We start from the raw sequence: 19574 nt of genomic DNA on the forward strand, positions 1-19574 counted from the left end.
ATGAGCATCTGAGCCTTGGGCAGTAATGGGAGATTTCAGCTGTGTTTTGAATAGAGGGGAAAAGAATTGGGATCCAGGTACAATGTCAGAAATATGAGAGTTTAAGCAATATGTGGATGAATGTACACTACAGGATATGAAGCCTTCAGGGGCCTTTTACATGGAATAATAAGCAGGGAGGTAATGACAGAGTATACAACAGGATTGACAAGGTGTTGGTGAACAATATAATGTCCCTACCAGATTCAAAAGTATACTATAGGAACGACGGGACATTTGATCACTGCCCTGCAATAATAAGATGGGCTAGAGAATAAAAGAAGTAGCATATATTTATGTACTTTAACATGTGGAGCATGTCACTAGTATATAAGGAGAAAGTCAAGCAAGGATGGAAGACAAACAGAACTGGGACCAAAATGTATGAGATGGTGGGAAAACTAAACAGTTTGAAGGGAAAACTAAAGCAGCTTAGTAAAGAAAAGTTCAGTCATATAGAAAAGTAGACAGATCAAGCACAGGAAGAATTACTACAGTGTCAACATAGATTGCAGCAAAGACCTTTTAATCGTGAACTACAAGAGGAAGAAGCAATGATAATCACTAAGTATAAGAGATTGAATGAAGCTAGACATCAATATCGAAGTAAAAAAAATAAGGTGCAGTGACTGAAAAAGGGGTGTACCTATCCCTTACGGGAATCGAACCCGTGTCTTCGACATGAAAAGACGATGTCCTAACCACTGGACGAAAGGGACCAAAAAGCCATTCTTCATATACCTCAGCTTCATCCTTATGGATTGGATTAGTCTTTCTGGTGGGTATCCTTAATTCTCTCATCTCTTGAACCTATTTGGTCCGGTATGGAATGAACTTATAATCATGGAATCGACTCGATCATCAGATTATAAGTTCATAACCCTAGCCCATTCCCATTTTGGGCGGAACAGATCTACTAATTCTTTGATTCCAGTTAGTAAGAGGGATCTTGAACTATTGACTGTACAAGAATATGTGGAGCTCAGCATGTCTGGAAGCACAGGAGAACAGGACCTAAACACTAAATTCTTTTGCGGTATGATGAAGGCCAGAAGGAATATGAACATAGTCTTTTCCATAACTAATGCACAAGGAGTCAATAGAACAGAGATGCATGAAATTGCTAAGTCTTATTGACTTCTACACTACCTTGTTGGGGACTAACAAAAAGGAAAGGGAGCATGCCAATAGTAGCTTGATTTGCCAAGGGCCAATAGTAATAGAAACTCAAAGGAGAATTTTATAAGAAGAGTTTACAAAAAGAGAGGTTAAAATAGCTTTGTGGGCAATCAATGGAGAAAATCACCAGGTCCATATGGCCATGGAAGCAAGTTTTTCAAAGATAGTTGGAAAGTGGTGGGGAGAGATGTGGTGGATGCTATAATGGAATTCTTCAGAACAGGGAAAATGTTAAGAGTGCTGAATCAAACGGTGATAGCCATTATACCTAAGAGCTCTCATGCTACAAGTGTGGGAGATTACAGGCTTATTGCAGGGTGTAATACAATATACAAGGTGATATCTAAAATGCTATGTAACAGGCTTATATTGGTACTGCCTGCATTGATTTCTGCAAACCAAAGTGCATTTGTTGCAGGGAGAACCATAGTCCAAAATATTCTGATTTGCTAGGATTTGGTAAGATTGTACAACAGGAAGAACGCTACTCAGAGTTGTTTGATCAAGATTGATCTCAAAAAGGCATATGATACTGTAGAATGATTTTTTGTGGAAGAAATGCTCCATGCAATGAATTTTCCTCAGAGATTCATTAAATAGATCATGGCATGTATAACTACTACTCAATATAGCATTGCAATTAATGGAGGGCTATATGGGAGTATAACAAGGAAGAGAGGTTTACGACAGGGTGATCCAATATCACCCCTGATATTTGTAGTCTGCATGGAGTATCTTACTAGAATCTTGAATAAAGTAGCTAATATGAGGGATTTTGGCTATCACACTAAGTGCAGAGGGTTAAAGCTGAATCACTTATGCTTTGCGGATGATATATTGCTATTCTGCAAAGGCAATTATCAATCAGTAATGTTGATGTTAAGAGGTATGCAGTCTTTTTCAAATGCTTCAGGATTGAGCACTAATGTAGGAAAGTCCAATATATTCAGCGCTAACATGTCAAACCAAGTACTAGAAGACTTATGTGAGGCAACTGGCTATCAGAGAGGGACATTGCCATTTCGATACTTGGGGGTACCAATCTTATCAAAGAAATTATCTATCATGGACTGTGAAGTTTGAATAGACAAAATCTGCTAGAATAAAGACATAGAGCTCGAGAAACCTTTCATATACTGGTAGAGTTCAGCTAATTAACTCAGTTCTTCTACATGTACATACATATTGGTCATCAATTTTCATCCTACCTAAGGTTGTCTTGAAAAAGCTTAGTGCAATATACAGAAACTTCCTGTGGGATGGGAGAGAACAGACAAATAAAGCTCCATTGATTGCATGTGATATTGTGTATAGACCAAAACACGACAGAGAACTAGGGATAATTGATATGGTATGAAATGAGGCAGCAATTGCAAAGTATGTATGAAATATTGCTTAAAAGTCAAACAACCTATGAGTGAAGTGGGTGGATCACATATACATCAAAGGGGCCTGCTGGAAACAATACTTGCCACAAACTGATTGCAGTTGGTACTGGAATAGAATTTGCAATGTAATGGAAAAGTTCAAGGGAGGATATATGCGGAATGAATGGCAACAATTAGGAGGAAGGTATTCTATACAAAACCGATACCAAAGGAGGAAAGGGGAGATGAATGATCGGCCTTGGGCTAGATGGACTTGGAATTAGATGTCCCAAAACACAATTTCTTATTCTATATGGGACAGCAAAGTACCAAGTCCAATGGTGGTATGTAAACAGATTCAACAAGAATGTAAAGTGAGATGGTATGCAAAACATTAGAAGAGAGGGGAGAGATAGTAGGAAATGGACGTAGGAATTGTATAGCACACAAAGATAGGGAGTGATAGATAGGAGAATTTTGCGGCTAGAAGGAACTTTTCCTCTAGTTTGTACAGATTGATTGAATGTATATTTGGTTGGTTGGAAATTAATAATATTTTTCTTTACACCCCAAAAAAAAATACAGCAAAAAACAAAAAAGAACTAGAGCTAACAAAGAGAAATGCCTTTCTCTTTCTCCTTTGCTGGGTATTAGGAATGCAAGATGAGGAAAGATGTTTACAATTTAGAATTTGAAATACGTCAGCTAGTAGATAGTATTTATTTCAGATGACAATCTATAATTTCACGTTGCTTTTTCTTGTTTTGATATTTTAGTTTTTGTTCCATACTAGTACAATTTTAAAATTTCTGTTCATTATCATATAATAACAGAAAGTCGCAATAACGTGGTGAAAATAAGATGAGTTTAAGTTATATATTTGCTATTAAAGTTTTTTTTTTGTATCAATCACCTAACTATTATTATAGCAAGTAATTCATAGAAATTAGTTCATGTAGATATTATTTGAATGACCTGATAATGTAACAGATTTTTTATATTAATATATATATAACTTAAACTCAAGTCATCATACTATATCATAAGTGGGAAGCTACAAAGTGAACGTTAAAATACTAAAATACCCATTAATAGTTGGATGACCTTTTAAACCTTCAATCTGTAATATTCTTTTTACTACTAGTATACAAAAATGCAAATATGTATTTCAAGATTTACGGTGGAATAAGGAATCGTAAGTTACCTACACAAACCGCTTGAGCAAGGCTAGTGCATATAGTCAAAATCTGAGCCAAAGCCTCTCGAAGGTCTGGAATCACAATAGGCACAGCTGGTGCCTAAGCTGGCCCCACTGGCTCAACCACATCTAGAACTTGCTCCTAAGCTGGAGCAACTGGTGGATCTGCAGGTGCTGCTCTAGCTGCTGTACGAGCTGCACCTCTGCCCCTATCAATCCTGACCTTTCGTGGCCCTAGTTGGTGGAATTGGTGGCTATCCGTTCTATTTGGTAGCACGTGTCCTCACATCTAAGAGAGAATAGAATAACAGAAGTTTAGTTCCCGGAATCAACAAATCTGCACGACAAGAATACAAGAATGTGAAGTTCTCCTAAGGGTTCGACAACCTCTCGAAGATAAGTACAGACATCTCGTACCGATCCACAAGACACTACTAAACCTGCTCATGAATCGTGAGACCTATGTAACCTAGGCTCTGATACCAACTTGTCACGACCCAAAACTCAACCTGTCGTGATGGCGCCTATCATGTTACTAGGCAAGCCGGCGACTTAGACTCTTCCAACACTTTCAAATTTAGAATATGCTAAAACAGGTTTTAAATAAGTAAAATTCTCATAAAACTGGATAAAATGTCATAACTCAATACAGTAGTTTTTCCAAAATTCGGGGATCCACTGGTACATGAGCATCTATACAAATACAAAGTCTGAAGCAATGCCTAAGAAACAGAAACTGAACAAGTAAAACTGAGGGATATGAGGGAGAGTCAAGGCTTGCGGATTCCAGGGCAGCTACCTCGATAATCTTTGAGTGACTGAGCTCTAAGAATGAGCAACCGCCATGACCGGAAACACCTGGATCTGCACACGAAGTGCAGGGTGTAGCGTGAGTACAACCAACTCAATCAATAAAAAATATAACATTTGGACTGAAAGTAGTGACAGGTTCGAGTATCACAACCACATACAACATTAACAGTACGGAAAGTTACAAAAAAAATGAGAGTGATATCTCAAAAATTCATAATCTACAGGTAACGGTACAAGAATTTAGACATGCCTTTTCAGGTTGAGGAATAAAACTCAACACAATACAGGGCAGATCCAGCCCAAATGTAAATAAATCCAGGGCAGATTCAGCCCAATACAAATAAATCAATAGCATCTGCGTTCATTGTGGATGTGCAGACTCGGAGGGGCAGATCCAGCCCAAGCACTATAATAAGCCAAATAATGAAAATAATCAATAAAGCCTGCTGCAGCGTACATCCCGATTCCATAAATATCACTCACAGTAGGCCCTCAACCTCACTCAGTCAATAATCTCTCCAGTCACTCAGGCTCACAATACTCATGCTAAGCAGCCCTAATTAGTGATACGATATGTGATAATATATGATAATATAGACTGAGATATGATACGTCATGATGAATGTGACCGAGTACATAACTGCATCTAAGCAAATAACTCAACGGCGAAGAATGACAGTGGGTCCCAATAGTACCAACATATAGCCTAAATATGATTTAGTAAATCATAGCTCAAGTGCTCTAACACATAGAGTATAGAAAAAAATATTCGGATAAGATGGCTACGAAGTTCCATGGAATTGACTAAATCATAATTACTACGGCGCACTCCCACACACTGATATATGCCGGATGAGAATGCCTAACAATTTCCAAGTCAACATCATAGCATTGGAGTGCTTTAAATGAGTCAAGATTAATAAGGTTATACTTGTAATAATTGACTAAACTCCTTAAAATTAGCTTAGCGCTACAATTGATTGAGTTCATAGAGCTAATTAGGCTTCATATATTGTAGGTCTAGATCTTATGTTCATAGCTTATAGCTCAAATGTTCATAGCTTAGGGGTACAATTGATTGACTTCACCAAAATAATTAGGCTTCATATCCTAATTGGTTGTTATTGTTCCAATCAATTGTCTTATTGTTCATTCTGTGTATTTTGCTATATCCATGTTTTTGTTCCTACCATCTTGTTATCAGAGAGGTTTTGGATTGTTCTATCAAGATCTTTGTTTTGATTATCAACAAGTCAGAAAATTAAAAAACAAAATCGAAAATTCCAAAAATAGAAAGATCGCTGTTCATCCGTTATTGTTACTGTTTTGTGTGTATTCTGCAGAAAAATATCGAATCTTGTTCCCTCTAAGGATTTTTATTCCGAAAATTCTGATTCCTTCATTATCTGAGTTTGATCTGCTGATTTGAGCTGAAAATTCGGAGTTACCATTGAATCTGAGCACAATTTGAACCCCGCCATTGCCGAGCTCATCGAATAAGCTAGGTTTCATTTGAAATCTAAATTTGGGCTCGAAATCGACTAGGTGTAACTGATTCTTGTTCGAGACATTAATACCAAAGCTAAATCGGAAGGATTAGCTTGATTGAAACTGATTTAATAGGGTTTTGGTTCAAAGTTGCTAAGCGGGTTACCGGAGAAGACGACCTAGGGTTCGTTGTTTTCGTGAGTGTCTGAACAAATTGGTTTTGGGGTTTTATTCCAATTGGTGTCGAGAAGTTGTGGCTGAAGCTTGGGGTTTATTTGTTTGAGGATTGCTCGACAATCGAATTTCTGGTGCTGAAGCTCGAAGAACAGCTTCAAATTTCTGGAGTTGAGTGCCTGAAGCTGTTGCGTAGCCTACGCACTCCTCGACGCATCAGGTCTGATTTCTCTATGCTTAAACTTGTGTCATTTTTTGGATTCTGAGGGATTTGTGATTGATTAATCGAATAGAAGACTGAACTTCATTACTATTATTTGGGATCGATCGATTTGAATCCGTGAATTCGACTCACGTAGTTTAAGCTTGATCTTTTTTGAGTATTGAACTGAATTCGTAGTTCGACTTGAGGCTGCCATTGGTTGAAACTATTTGCTGTAAAATTTCTTGGAGATTGTTGAACGGATTTTGTGAGTTCGACTTGATAGTTTCTCTTGTTGTTGGAGTTGTAGTTCATTGCTGTTGGTTGAATTCTGGAATTGGTATTAGACTGAAATACTTGGGACTCATTGTTGGGATTGATTGAGTTTGAATTCATAAGTCGACTCGAAGTTGCTAATGAATTATTTTGTGGAGTATCCTCATAGCTGTTGAATTGAATTTTGTTCTTGAGTTTCCCATACCACTGCACTGTTTGAGTCACAATTTTCTGCCCCTGACAACTGCTAACATTCAGGGACTAGTTAGGATAGTTTGGTTGAGCTCTCTAAATTAGCTGTTGTTTGGTTTAAGTGTTCTGCACAACTGAGCCACAAATTCTACTCTGCTTCTCCTCTATTGAGCTGCTGAAAATCTGCATTTTGTTGGGAAACTTTGTTGCTTCAGTTGCATAGTTTTGTACCAGTTAGCTGCTGATTGTTAGTGACGGTTCTTGAACGTTGTTGCTGAATCAACTTGAAATTGTGAAACCTGCAACTTGCTTTAGAATTTGCGGAACAAGTTGGTTGTTAGCTGATTGATTAAGGTGGTTCTGTTTGAGTTCTGTTGTTGAAGCTAAAAGTTCAGAAAGGTTCTAGGAATCGAATACAATCTTAGTACAGCTGTTTTTCTACACTGATTGAACTTGAAAGAAGCTGCAGACTTGATCAAGTTTCAGCACTGTTCCTGCACTATGGAGCTGTGTTTGGGAGCCAAAGTTAGCTGCTAGTATCTACTGAGAAGGGTCCTCAATTGAACAGTAAATTGAGTCGAAAATCTGCAGTATTTTGAGCAGTAAACCTGCCCTCTTTCTACTCTGTTTGGTTCAAAAATTGCTGACTTTGTTTCTACTATGGACTGAAAGGTTTTGCATCTGTTGTGTGAACATCTGCATATCAATTGCATCAGTTGGTTAAGGTGAAAGGTTGAGCAGAGTATCAATTCCATAAGATTGCAACAAGTCCAGAAGTCAGAATTTCAGCAACTTAGTTTTGTCCAGTTTCTGTCCAACTCCAACTGTTAATCTTTTCCTTCTTCTTTGATAATTCTAAACTAGTGTAAACTTGATATTAGTTCATATTAAGTTTTAACCTAGTTCTTTGTGTGCTTAATTTTGTTTCGTGCCAATTGATTCGTGCTTTTATCTTTTATTATCGTTGTGAATTGTTTGGCTCAAGTCCGTTTGCTTTTAATTGTCCGTCCTTGTGAAAACACAACTGCCACTCCACCCCGAAGATGTCACGACCCCAGTTCGCCCTCCGTGAACTGTCGTGACGGCACCTAGTCCCTACGACTAGGTAAGCCTAACAAGTGCGGAAAAACAATCGAAACCTTGCGGAAATTATAACTTAACCAAGATTTAACAAAAAGGAAAACGAAATGATAAGTGCCACTCGGCACATACAGCACAACATCTCAAACTTCTACAATACTATCTCAAAACCCGAAAACTCACGGAAACACAAGCTGAGGAAAATATAGTAAAAATGCTCTAACTCCGGAATGTCTACATCAACAGTATGATAGAAGGGCTAATACTACAAGATAGAATAAAGATGGAGAATCTTCGGTCTGCGGACGCGACAGATGTACCTCGAAGTCTCCAAAACCTCTCCCTGCCTCAGGGATGGTAAGTCTGTGCAGCAGTACCTGGATCTGCACATGAAAAACATGGGCAGAAAGGGCATGAGTACACCACAGCGGTACTTAGTAAGTGCCAAGCCTAACCTCGGTAGGGTAGTGACGAGGAAGGTCAGGGCCCTACTGAGGTTAAATAAGATACAGGTTTAACAGTGTGAAATGACAGTGTAATTAAATAACACAAGATATAAAGGACAGCAACAACTATTACAAGGCAAGGAAAAACACAGTAAAAGAACATAACTCAACTCCGAGATAAACAACCGGGGATCTCCCAGGATACCGTCCTGTAGTCCCCAAATATAAATATCATGTCTAGTAGATCTCCCGGGTGCAGTCCTGTAGTCCAACTCATAAATGTGCAGGGGATCTCCCGGAATGCAATTCCGTAGTCCCAAAGTAAACATACAGGGTAGCTTCCGGAATACCGTCCCGTAGTCCCAAAGTAAAGTGCAGGGGGATCTCCAAGAATACCGTTCCATAGTCCCAAAGTAAATACATAGCAACAACAAAAAATTCAATCCAATCAAATTCATATCAAGGTGAAGTAGGTAATCCTAACCTAGCATGATTCACGTAGTACAGTTTAAGACAGTTAAGACAGATAGAGCAGTTTAGTCAAGTAGACATGCTTCTCTAAGCTACAACAGGTTTAATGTCCAAACAGTGTAAGCAAGGGAGGAAGAACACAATTCAAGGCTATTTCTAAAGAAAACCGAATTTCCAATAATTAACACAAGTACGCGCTCGTCACCTCACGTACGAGGCATTTCAATTACCACAATATCAATCCTAAGGGGAAAAGTCCCCCACACAAGGTTAAACAAGCCATTTACCTCGAATAAAGCTCAAATCAACTCGAAACCACGCCTTTGCCACGAGTATCCGACTCCAAATGGCCCAAATCTATTAAATTCAATTGCATATTGTAAATAACATCTGAAGCAACTGATTCTACGATTTAATTCAAAGCTAATACGCGATTTTATGTAAAATGACCAAAATGCCCCTCAAGCTAACGTCTCGGAATCGGGTGAAATTTATATTTTCAGAAACCTCGTACTCTCATGAGTCTATACATAACAAGAAACTAAAATCGGAGTCCAAATGACCCCTCAAATCCCCAATTAAAGGTCTCTTAAACTCAAGCCCTAGTTACCCCCTTTTCCCAAATTTCTCACCATTAATTAGGCCTTTAATCAAATAAAAACGAGTTATGAAGTCAAGGACATTACCTCCAAGTGATTTCCTTTTGATTTCCTCAAAACCCCCTCTCAAAAGCTCCAAACCCGGATGAAAATGGTGGAAGAATAGCCAATTTTCGCAAAGGCAACTATTTATATGATCTGCCCAGCTACTTCCGCATTTGCGGCCCTGGGACCGCATCTGCGGACAAATCATCGCATCTGCGACTTTCATTAAATGACCAAGTTTCTGCATCTGCGGTCTTCCACTCGCAGATGCGTTTCCGCTTCTGCGGAAGATCCAGCGCATCTGCGGAACCTGATGGACCAACCAAAATCCGCTTCTGCAGTCTCCTTAGCCGCACCGCAGATGCGAAAATATCAGAAGCAACAAAAATCTGCAATCTCTTAACTTCAAAATCTTGCCGTCAACCATCCGAAATCATCCCGAGGCCCCCGGGACCTCAACCAAAACACCAATAACACCTAATACTTCATTCAAACTTGTACCAATCCTTAAACCACCTAAAACAACATCGGAAACTCGAATTAATCAAGGATTTAAGCCTAAGAACTCCAAACTTCTTCAAAATACGCTTTCGATCAAAAACCTAACCAAATCACGTCCGAATGACCTGAAATTTTACACACACATCCCAAATGACATGACNAGATGCAGCTCTTTGTTTTGATGGTTTTCAGACTATTACCACATTGTATGTTCATCTTAGCCTGTACTATCCTGAAGAAGTAATGAAAGGTGATAAAGTATATTCACCTATTCTGGCTCTCTAGTTCTGTCCCTATTTTATATGATAACGACATGTTAGATTGATGATATTGTTGCCGTAAGAGTTTCTTTTCAGCCAATATTTTTGGGTTATATGTTGGTTTACCTGCTAAAGCTATGCAATGGAGTATTGATACACTTATGAGAAAAGAAAGTGTACATTTATCAGGATTAAGGACTCATAAAGATGCATGTCCTTAGTCGTGTTTCCTCTAGAAGACTGAATATGCTAAAAGAACATACTTCTTCACGAGTTTCTGCTGTTGACTGTTTGACAAGAGGACTTCCTAAGATGTAAAATTTTTAATGTTGCAGGCAGAAGTAAGGAAAAGGGAGGAAAAAGAAGCTGCAGAAGCTTTGAAGCGTGAACAGGAGCTTCGTGAAGCAAAGAGACAACAACAGAGGCTCAACTTTCTGCTATCTCAAACTGAACTTTACGCTATTTCATGCAAAATAAATCAACTTTATCCTCTGAGGCTGTGACTTTAGGTGATGAAATGACAAATGACCAAGAAATGTTGTTAAGTTCCAGTGAAGCTAGACCTGGAGAGGAAGAGGATCCTGAAGAGGCTGAGCTGAGAAAAGAGGCCTTGAAAGCTGCACAGGATGCAGTTTCAAAGCAGAAAATGATGACAAGTGCATTTGATAGTGAATGTCTGAAGCTGCGGCAAGCTGCTGAAATTGAACCCTCCCAGCAAGATGCCGCAGCCGCTAACATAGACTTATTGCATCCGTGAGTTTTTAAGCTCCTCTGAGATATCGTCTTTGTTCTTTTGCTGAGAGATTGTAGTGGCACAAATTTTGTTGCTCCACTCTTTGACGGTACTGACTCGCTGTGTTTCGGTGTACCTTTAGGTCAACCATGCCTGTGGCATCAACAGTACAGACACCAGACATATTCAAGGGTACTCTTAAAGAGTATCAATTGAAAGGCCTCCAGTGGCTTGTAAATTGTTACGAGCAGGTAAGTTGTCATTTTCCTGAAAGTTGATCTTTTTGCTAAGATTTTGCTTGGCTGGCTTATAACATTCAACTTTATCTGTCAGGGTTTAAATGGCATTCTTGCTGATGAGATGGGTCTTGGCAAAACTATCCAGGCCATGGCTTTCTTGGCTCATTTGGCAGAAGTAAGTGATCTAGTTGTTCATGTTTTATTTATCAACTGTCTTGTAGTAAATTATCATATCAAAAATCTTTCTGGCTGAGAAGTCCAGTAACTTGGCTTCTTTGATCTCTGCAGGACAAGAATATATGGGGTCCCTTTTTAGTTGTTGCTCCTGCATCAGTCTTGAACAACTGGGCTGATGAAATTGGTCGTTTCTGCCCTGATCTAAAAACTCTTCCATATTGGGGAGGGTTACAAGAGCGAATGGTACTTCGGAAGAATATTAACCCAAAACGTCTATATCGACGGTAATTTCATTTGGCTTTGGTTATTACTATACATAATACAGGAGTAGTGGACTTGCCTACACTTTTGGTTCTTTCATGTCTCCCTCATTTCTTGAATTTGCTTTCTCTTTTTGATGAGGCAATATCATTATGGCATCAAGTAGATCCAAATAGCACAAAAGATAGTAAATTCAAAAGTGTGTTTGTTAGCTCCATATGGAGTTCTTGGAAAGTTAGTAGGTCCGTCAGGAAGATCTGGAAAGTGATTCCCTGCCTATATTTTTTGGTGTATTTGGACAGAAAGGAATTGAAGATGTTTTGATGGAATATCAACTCCTAATCCACACTCTCAAGGCTAATTGTCTTTTATTTTTATATAGCTGGAGTAATCTCTTTCCTTTAAACTCCACTGATAAGTTTTTGGATGAGGCAATATCATTAATGGAATCAAGTAGATCCATCTATTACCAAATGCCATTTTCCTTAGCATTGTGATGAAGAATTGCCAGTTGAGTTGATTAAAGGCCTTCTCTATGTCCAACTTAAAAATATCTATTATTTTTAAGAATTTGTAATTTTTTGTTAATTTTATTTCATATCATAAAAATATGTTATGAATATACTATTTTCTATTATTTTAAAAAGTTTATCTTCGTTGTTATACACGCGCGTCGCGCGTACGCTATAACTAGTATAAGATATGTTGGCAACTGTCAATGTAATAAGCTATAATAGCACTTTAATCAATTCAAATGTCAGATTTAACTTTTCAGAAAGTAATGTTAGAAATGTTACAGTAATAGGCCAACATTAGAGTATAAGCCATTAAGGCTATTTAATAGCTATGCCAAACTTCAGTTACAAATTATATATAAGTGGTTTAGGGTGGACGAACACTGCATCTGACAATGGTACAAAAAGTAATAAAAGTTGTACGAAGCTATGGATCTTCATGACGCGTGTACTATATTAAGCAAACACGTGTACTTTTTAAATTTGAAACATTCCTAACCCCTTTACCAATTTACCTAATCCCTTCGATTTTTCTCTGCTTCTCCTGCTTCCCCTCTCTCTCACACACATGTTGGAGCTTGCAGATGAATATAGCAGCATTGTTAAGTGTTTTTCTTCAAAGGCTTTAATGTGGCTGATCTCATCTACTGAAAGGGTCAAACCATATCCAATACTCCTACATACAGAATCATCTACCTCTATCTATCTGTGATAATAGAAAGTTTGGTTTGGGTCTTTTTGATTCTTTCACTCTTCGTATCAGTGGATTTAGTTTCTCAAACTAAATATTTTTTCCTTGAGTTTTACAGTGTCCTTGTGTGTATTTTGTCTTTGGTGATTTTCTATTGTTTGTTTGCTCTTTTCCATTTTGTTATATCTGCCTTTTCTAATGTACTCAAATTTGTTCATTGTTTTGTTTATTTATCCTTTAGGGTTTCTGTGCACAGATAGGCGAAATAGATTCAAAAAGCTTGAAAATGGAGGAAGAGAAGATTTCCGAGTTCCGCTAAATTTTCCTCTATTCTTTCTTGGTGAGCAGTAAATCTTTTCTTCTATTTTTTTTATAGAATATTGATTTAGAATTTTCATTTTTCTGTAAAGTTATTTTTTAATTTGTGCTTTATTTTTCTTCTTAATTCAATTTATAAGATTTTGAATTGTTGATTTACATGTAGTTTTCCTCTTTTTATCAAAATTGTTTTGGGTGGGTTCTGTGTGTCCATGTGGTTATTTTGTTCAAACTCTTCTATGAATTCTTTTTCGCAGGTAAACAAACTGTAACAACGCTAAGCACATTGAATTTCCTCTGGACAAAAACTTCTACTTAAAAGGGAAGAACAACTAAGGTGCTTGACGATATGCTGAAATAACTAAATAATTTCATATTCCATATTTCTTCTTCTGTAGGTGATTTATGATATAAACATCTATCCTTAGAACACAAACATAGGACGTTTGGAAAATGTTTTGGTAACTATACATATGGCATTGAAAATGCAGCATACCCTTTAAAGGGGATGTCTTTTCAAATTCATTTGTATAAGAAAAAGCAAAGCTTTTCGAGAGAAGGGAATTAATGTGGATAATTCTTTCACGGTGCCCTACATTTTGACAATGCTGCATTACTAGTGTCGTTTCATCGGAAATTCATCATTAATTGAAAGCTTTCATTCTATCTCTGTCTGGAGATCTATTTAAACACTAAGGAATAGATAATTAATTTCATTAATTCTCTCTCCGTCTCATTTGACGACTAGGTCAGTAGAAATCTGTATCAATACAATCCTTCTTATGTGTTTGTCAACCTATTGATGATTAGATGCAGTACTTGTGATATCTGTGATATTTGAGCTTCTTGATTCCCTCTCTATTTCCATTGCATAATTAAAATATGATATTTCCGGTTTGGTTGTTCTTTATGTTATGTGGCTTCTGAAACTAAGTAGTTTTATTATCTATTGTTAGTGTAGGAGATGGATTCATTCACTGACCCCTGCGATTTATGAGGTATTACTGTGTTCTGTTGTCTTTTAGATGCATGATCTGCTTGATAGTAAACTACATGCAGCTCATATTAAGAGGGAAGAGAATGAATTTTTGCTTCCTCAATAAACTAAGAATTTTTTTCAGGTTACCCTTATTTTGATAGCGATGGCCAAGATATTTCATTTACTGAAATTCATATACTTATAATGTATATAATAAAAGGAGTGGACGATATATATTGGTTTTGGGCACATTGATGTATTGTTCATGAGGAAAATGACTGCAAGAAGATATGAGTGAACTTCTTTAGGCAAATAATTATCTTTTTATATTTATGTAATAATGTGCTCTACTCTTCTCTGTAGTCTCAACCAACTAAGATCCCTTAAGCAACGTATGTCTCATTCATATTTGTTAACGTCAACAACAGTACCTCTAGCTCGATAATACAAAAACCCCCTTAAATAAGCATTAATATAGGGCAATATCCATTATATTGTTAATTTGTTTCAATCTTTCTTCACCGTATTTTCTTTTTATCATGACTTTCACTTATTCTTGATCAAATGAGAAACAAATTAAATGGTTGAAAAACTAACTACACTATATTAAATATGACCGGGAAAGCTACACTTGTGAAGGACATTGTTGCCACTATATATATATATATATGCCAAATCATGTGTTGCAATTGTACTCACTCCCTAAGCCTGTCACAAATAGCACTGATAAAATTCAATTTTTTTTATAATATATGGGAATGCTATTGTTGACAAGAAGAAGTGTTGCCTCCTAATTCCTATACTGCGATATTATTACCAAGTCTAAAAATGAGGGAGGACTACGCTTATATAAGAGACCTTAATGAAAAACAATTCCTTGGTGGCATCTTTGGCCTGGAGGCTAAACATTACTCTCTACCAACAAAACCTAGATTCTCAAGGATTATCATAGCAGGAAGTTTATTGCCTCCATGTTTGTTGGGTTTTATTAATTAAAACAAAAGAGGTGTGAATGGAAAATGGTGGGATAAGAAATGAAGGGAAATAAAATTTTGAATTAGTCCTTTTTACTAAGGAACTTTGTCCCTCATTGGATAGGAATAGGAAATTCTTGTGCTTATATAGAGAAGCACTTCTTCTGGCTCTTAAAGAGTTGAGAAGAGAGCAAGTCTCGCACCGTCGTCACTTGACTCGGCTTCGGCTTCGGCCAACGGTCAATTTCGCGACCAACCATTTCGTTTAACAAAAATTCTGTCGAATAGATACCACACAAGAAAATTGTGGCGTCGGAATTTTTCTGTTTTGTTTTCTTAAACTAACGTTTTTCTAGTTTTTTGGTTTTGAATACAAAGTGGTAACAATGTTTTTAGAGATGAATTCATGATTTGGAGTTTATAAGTTTTTATGGCGACTTCAGTTTAATATACAATAATCATTGGATTCCAATTAAATATATATTTATAGATATTTAGACGTGGATTTTGGATCCGTGTTCGGAAAATATCAGAAGGGGCTGGAAGTTAAATTTGGCAAGAAGGATCTAATTAATATATCGTCGGGGATGGCACTATAATTGGATAAAACACTCCCCACAATGATTGATGCATCTCCAGTAATAATTTGCAAGGTGTGTGGTACGTACTGCCTCTGAAACAATTTATTGAATACATTGCACCGAGTGCAAATTAATGTGCAACCAACTAGTGAAAAATAATGTTCGGTACCCGCCCATATTTACGAAGTCTGCCGATATGTTTATACTTCTTGCCTTTCCAGCAAAGTTGATAAAAACTTTACAAAGTTAGTCATCGGTACATGTTATGATGTTGGAGCTTAGTTCTTATGATGATACCAATCTACCAATAAAAGGACAAGTGATGTGAATAGGAGTTGAGCTTTGTGTAAATACCAATTTTCATAGAACATTGAAAATTCTTATGTGCTAATCATAGGAGACGTTTTGAGTAGAGTCGTCCTTTCAGAAGCACCTTGAGCGATATTTAGGAACTTGTAAAACTTTAAATATTTTCACCAATAAAAAAAATTTCAAATATTAAAATAACAAGGTACTTTAATTTTAATTATGTGATTTGATAGAAAATTAGTTGTGACATTCAAGTGGGCTATATGAAGACCTTGTTGGGTTGGACTTATCCTTCGATGGGTAATACGTAAGACTCAACATAATAATTTTAACATCTTGCTGAAAGGATTGGGCTGGATTTACTCATGTGTTATTTTATCCCTCACAATTGAGCAATTTTACTTACATCCCCCTAGTATTCTTGAACTGAGTTTTGCTCTTCTTTGCATTGTGTTTCCTCGAAATCGGTCCTTCTTCAGTATTTCTCAGTGAGCTCTCTTTCTTTTCTTATTGTAAACCTTTTTCTTATCAGTTTTTTTTTTTCTGAAATTTTGATGGGTATTCTCTACCGAGATGGTTGGAACGAGTAATGGTACATAGATTCCTCTTCCTTTTTCTATGTTGATAATTTTGTTTAATGGTATTTTTCTTGTTGATTCGAAAAAAATTTGTATCGTTATTTGCATATCATTTTCACTTCTTCTTATAGTTTGACGTTTCGTGAATTTTGTATTTGTTAGGAGACTCAGGACTATGAAATGGCTGTTCAATGTTACTGCATGCGAGTGTATTGCTATTTTTTGCTCATAGTTTATTTGAATTGTTATTGAATATTGTACGCTCCAAATTTATGTTGTAGTTTTCAGTGTAAAACCTCGAATGCTAGAATTGCAGGGAATTTTCTCGCATAATAGTTGCTCAAATCTTGTGCGGCTTACAGTAGTTTAGACTTTAGATTTGTATGTCAACCGGTGCTTAATAGGAATCTTCGGTTTATTCTTGCATTAATTTATATTCATAATATTTTTTAGATCTTACTTTTCTAAAACTTCTGTTTCATGTGCTCATATTGATACATGGCGGATGAGCATGCCTCACTATTTCCAAGTCAACATCATAACATTGGAGTGCTTTAAAGGAGCCAAGATCAAGAAGGCTATACTTGTAATAATTGACTAAGCTCCTTAGATTAAACTTAAGGGTATTTTGGTCATTTGTAGCCAAATAACTACTCTTGTATAAATAGCCCTTAAGGCTTATATATTAGGTAGATTTGATGAATGATAAACTTGAAGACATGCAAGTCTCACCATTTATCCTTATCTTTTAATTAATGCATTTATGTTTATGTCTTTAATTTCTTTATTGATTTCATTAGTGTTAAATTAGTCTTAGTTGGTGAGCAATTAGTAGTGAATGCTTAATTGCTTAATTACTTTATCCGGGTTTTCAAGAGTTGCCAATCTCTTGAAGGTTTCATAGCTTAGGGTTATAATTGATTGAGTTCATAGAGGTAATTTGGCTTCATATCCTAATTGGTTCTTGTTCTTCCAATCAATTGCGGGTCTAGCTTTTATGTTCATAGCTTAGGGTTACAATTGATTGAGTTCATAGAGGTAATTAGGTTTCTTATTCTAATTGGTTCTTGTTCTTCCAATTAATTGTAGGTGTAGCTCTTATTTTTAATTCCGCGTGTTTTGCTATATCCGTGTTTTCGATACGATTCCGTATCATCTTGGTATCAGAGCCGAGGTTTTGGATTGTTCTATCAATCCTCGGGTTTTTGTTTTGATTATCAACAAATCTGAAGAAAAAAAATAATAATAGTAAGAAAAATTACCAAAAAAGGAGTGTTTACTCTTCATTCGACTGGCTTGTGACTAAAACAGAAATCGTATGCCTCGTTCATCACTTATCAAAGCCGAGGTTTTGGATTGTTCTATCAATCCTTGGGTCTTTGTTTTGTTTATCAACAAATCTGAAAATCAAAAAAAAAAAATAATACTCCCTTCGTTCCAATTTATGTGAACCTGTTTGACAGGGCACGGAGTTTAAGAAAAAAATGAAGACTTTTGGAATTTATGGTCCTAAACAAGTCCAAATGGGGCGCACAGCATTTGTGTGGTTATAAAAGTCTCTCACTAAGGGTAGAGTTGTAAGTGTAAGCTAAATTGTTACCAAATTTAGAAAGGGTTCATTCTTTTTTGAACGGACCAAAAAACGGAGGGAGTAATAATAATACTCCCTCCGGTCCAAAATAAGTGATTTTTTGACTTTTTTCTTGTGGTCCAAAATAAGTGATTTTTCCAGATTTCAAGAATGAATTAATTATTTTTTCCCTACATTGTCCTTGTAGTAATTAATGTTGGAGTATGTGTTAGGAGTGTTTATGTGAAGAGATAGTAAAGGTTAATATGATCAATTTAATTGATAATTAATGTTAAAAGGTGAATTTCTTAATATGTGTGAAAAACCCCAAAAAATCACTTATTTTGGACAGGAGGGAGTAAGAAAAATTACCAAAAAAGGAATGTTTACTGTCCATGCGATTGGTTTGTGACTAAAAACAGAAATCGTATGCCTCGTTCATCACCGTTTCATTTAGAAACTTGAAACTTTGATTTCCTTGTTCTCGTTGTCGATTCTGGTTCTGAAATTTGTGATTTCTTCATTTTATGAGATTGAATTACTGATTGATCTCGGATGCGAAGATTTGAACCCAGAATTTACAATCAGCTGAACCGAAAAAAGAAGAAGCTAGGGTTGGTTTTGATTCTGAAAAAAAATTGGAGGTTCAAAATCGATTGGGTGTTCGAGATTTTTAGTTGGAAACACTGAAACGAAGTGAAATCTGAAGATTGAGCTCGATTTGAACTGATTTTCAGGGTTTTTAGAGTTCGAAAATTGTCGTAACGAGTTTTTTTTGAGGAAGTAAGACCGACTGAGTCATTCAGTTTTGGTGGCTGTCCTTAACAAATTAGCTACTGGGGTTTGATTATAGGGCTGTTGTGAAGCTTGTACTGAGACTTTGAGATGGTTNNGGGGGGGGGAAGTATTAAAAGCTAAATGTATCTTTCTGCTTCTTTCTTTCTATGTATTTGCTGAATTTTGATGCAGCTGAATAGACTGAAAACTTATATGGAAGTTAAGTACTTCTTTTCAAAGTCGACTTGCATTTGTACCTGCTTGACTTGCTAGATATATTGTTCTTAACAAAATTAAAACACCTGGAAAAACAGGTGCTCAGATATAGCCAGAATAGAAGCATTTTATCTTTTGACAAGTAAAATGGTGTGCGAGGTGAAAGACACTTTAGCTCTCAACCTTAGAGTCACTCTCTATGACCTTCAATACTTTTATAAGCTAATCATCAATCGTCCTCTCTGTTAGTTTTGGCTTTCCTTAGATCTTTTCATTATCAAAAGTTAAGGGGTTGCAAAATAATATGTTATAAAAAATTACATGTG

General features: G+C 36.6%; 1 protein-coding gene and 1 non-coding gene across 8 annotated transcripts; one reads left to right on the forward strand and one right to left on the reverse strand.

The window, feature by feature from the left end:
* Positions 1-686: 686 nt before the first annotated feature.
* TRNAE-UUC lies at positions 687-758 on the reverse strand. Its single transcript has one exon. It is a non-coding gene; the product is annotated as a tRNA-Glu (tRNA).
* Positions 759-10444: 9686 nt separating this feature from the next.
* Positions 10445-14665, forward strand: LOC109239087 (DNA helicase INO80-like). 7 transcript variants are annotated; one of them, XM_019405608.1, is made up of 8 exons: positions 10446-11083; positions 11206-11314; positions 11397-11477; positions 11591-11763; positions 13188-13286; positions 13522-13601; positions 14221-14262; positions 14386-14665. In XM_019405608.1, the coding sequence occupies exons 1-5, from the start codon at positions 10797-10799 to the stop codon at positions 13204-13206; spliced, it is 669 nt and encodes a 222-aa protein (XP_019261153.1). In that variant the 5' UTR covers positions 10446-10796; the 3' UTR covers positions 13207-13286; positions 13522-13601; positions 14221-14262; positions 14386-14665. The 7 variants fall into 7 exon arrangements, with proteins under 7 accessions (XP_019261157.1, XP_019261158.1, XP_019261155.1 ...); XM_019405609.1 differs by having other exon boundaries at positions 14226-14262; XM_019405612.1 differs by lacking the exon at positions 13522-13601 and having other exon boundaries at positions 10445-11083.
* Positions 14666-19574: the final 4909 nt, after the last annotated feature.

This window comes from Nicotiana attenuata, unplaced genomic scaffold (genome assembly GCF_001879085.1).
Source record: "Nicotiana attenuata strain UT unplaced genomic scaffold, NIATTr2, whole genome shotgun sequence".
In the NCBI taxonomy this organism is placed as follows: Eukaryota; Viridiplantae; Streptophyta; class Magnoliopsida; order Solanales; family Solanaceae; genus Nicotiana; species Nicotiana attenuata.

Coding starts and splice junctions, on each gene's coding strand:
- LOC109239087 (XM_019405610.1), top strand. CDS start 10,797: ATGCAAAATAAATCAACTTTATCCTCTGAGGCTGTGACTTTAGGTGAT. Junction 11,084..11,205: donor AACATAGACTTATTGCATCC/GTGAGTTTTTAA, acceptor GTGTACCTTTAG/GTCAACCATGCCTGTGGCAT. Junction 11,315..11,396: donor TTGTAAATTGTTACGAGCAG/GTAAGTTGTCAT, acceptor TTTATCTGTCAG/GGTTTAAATGGCATTCTTGC.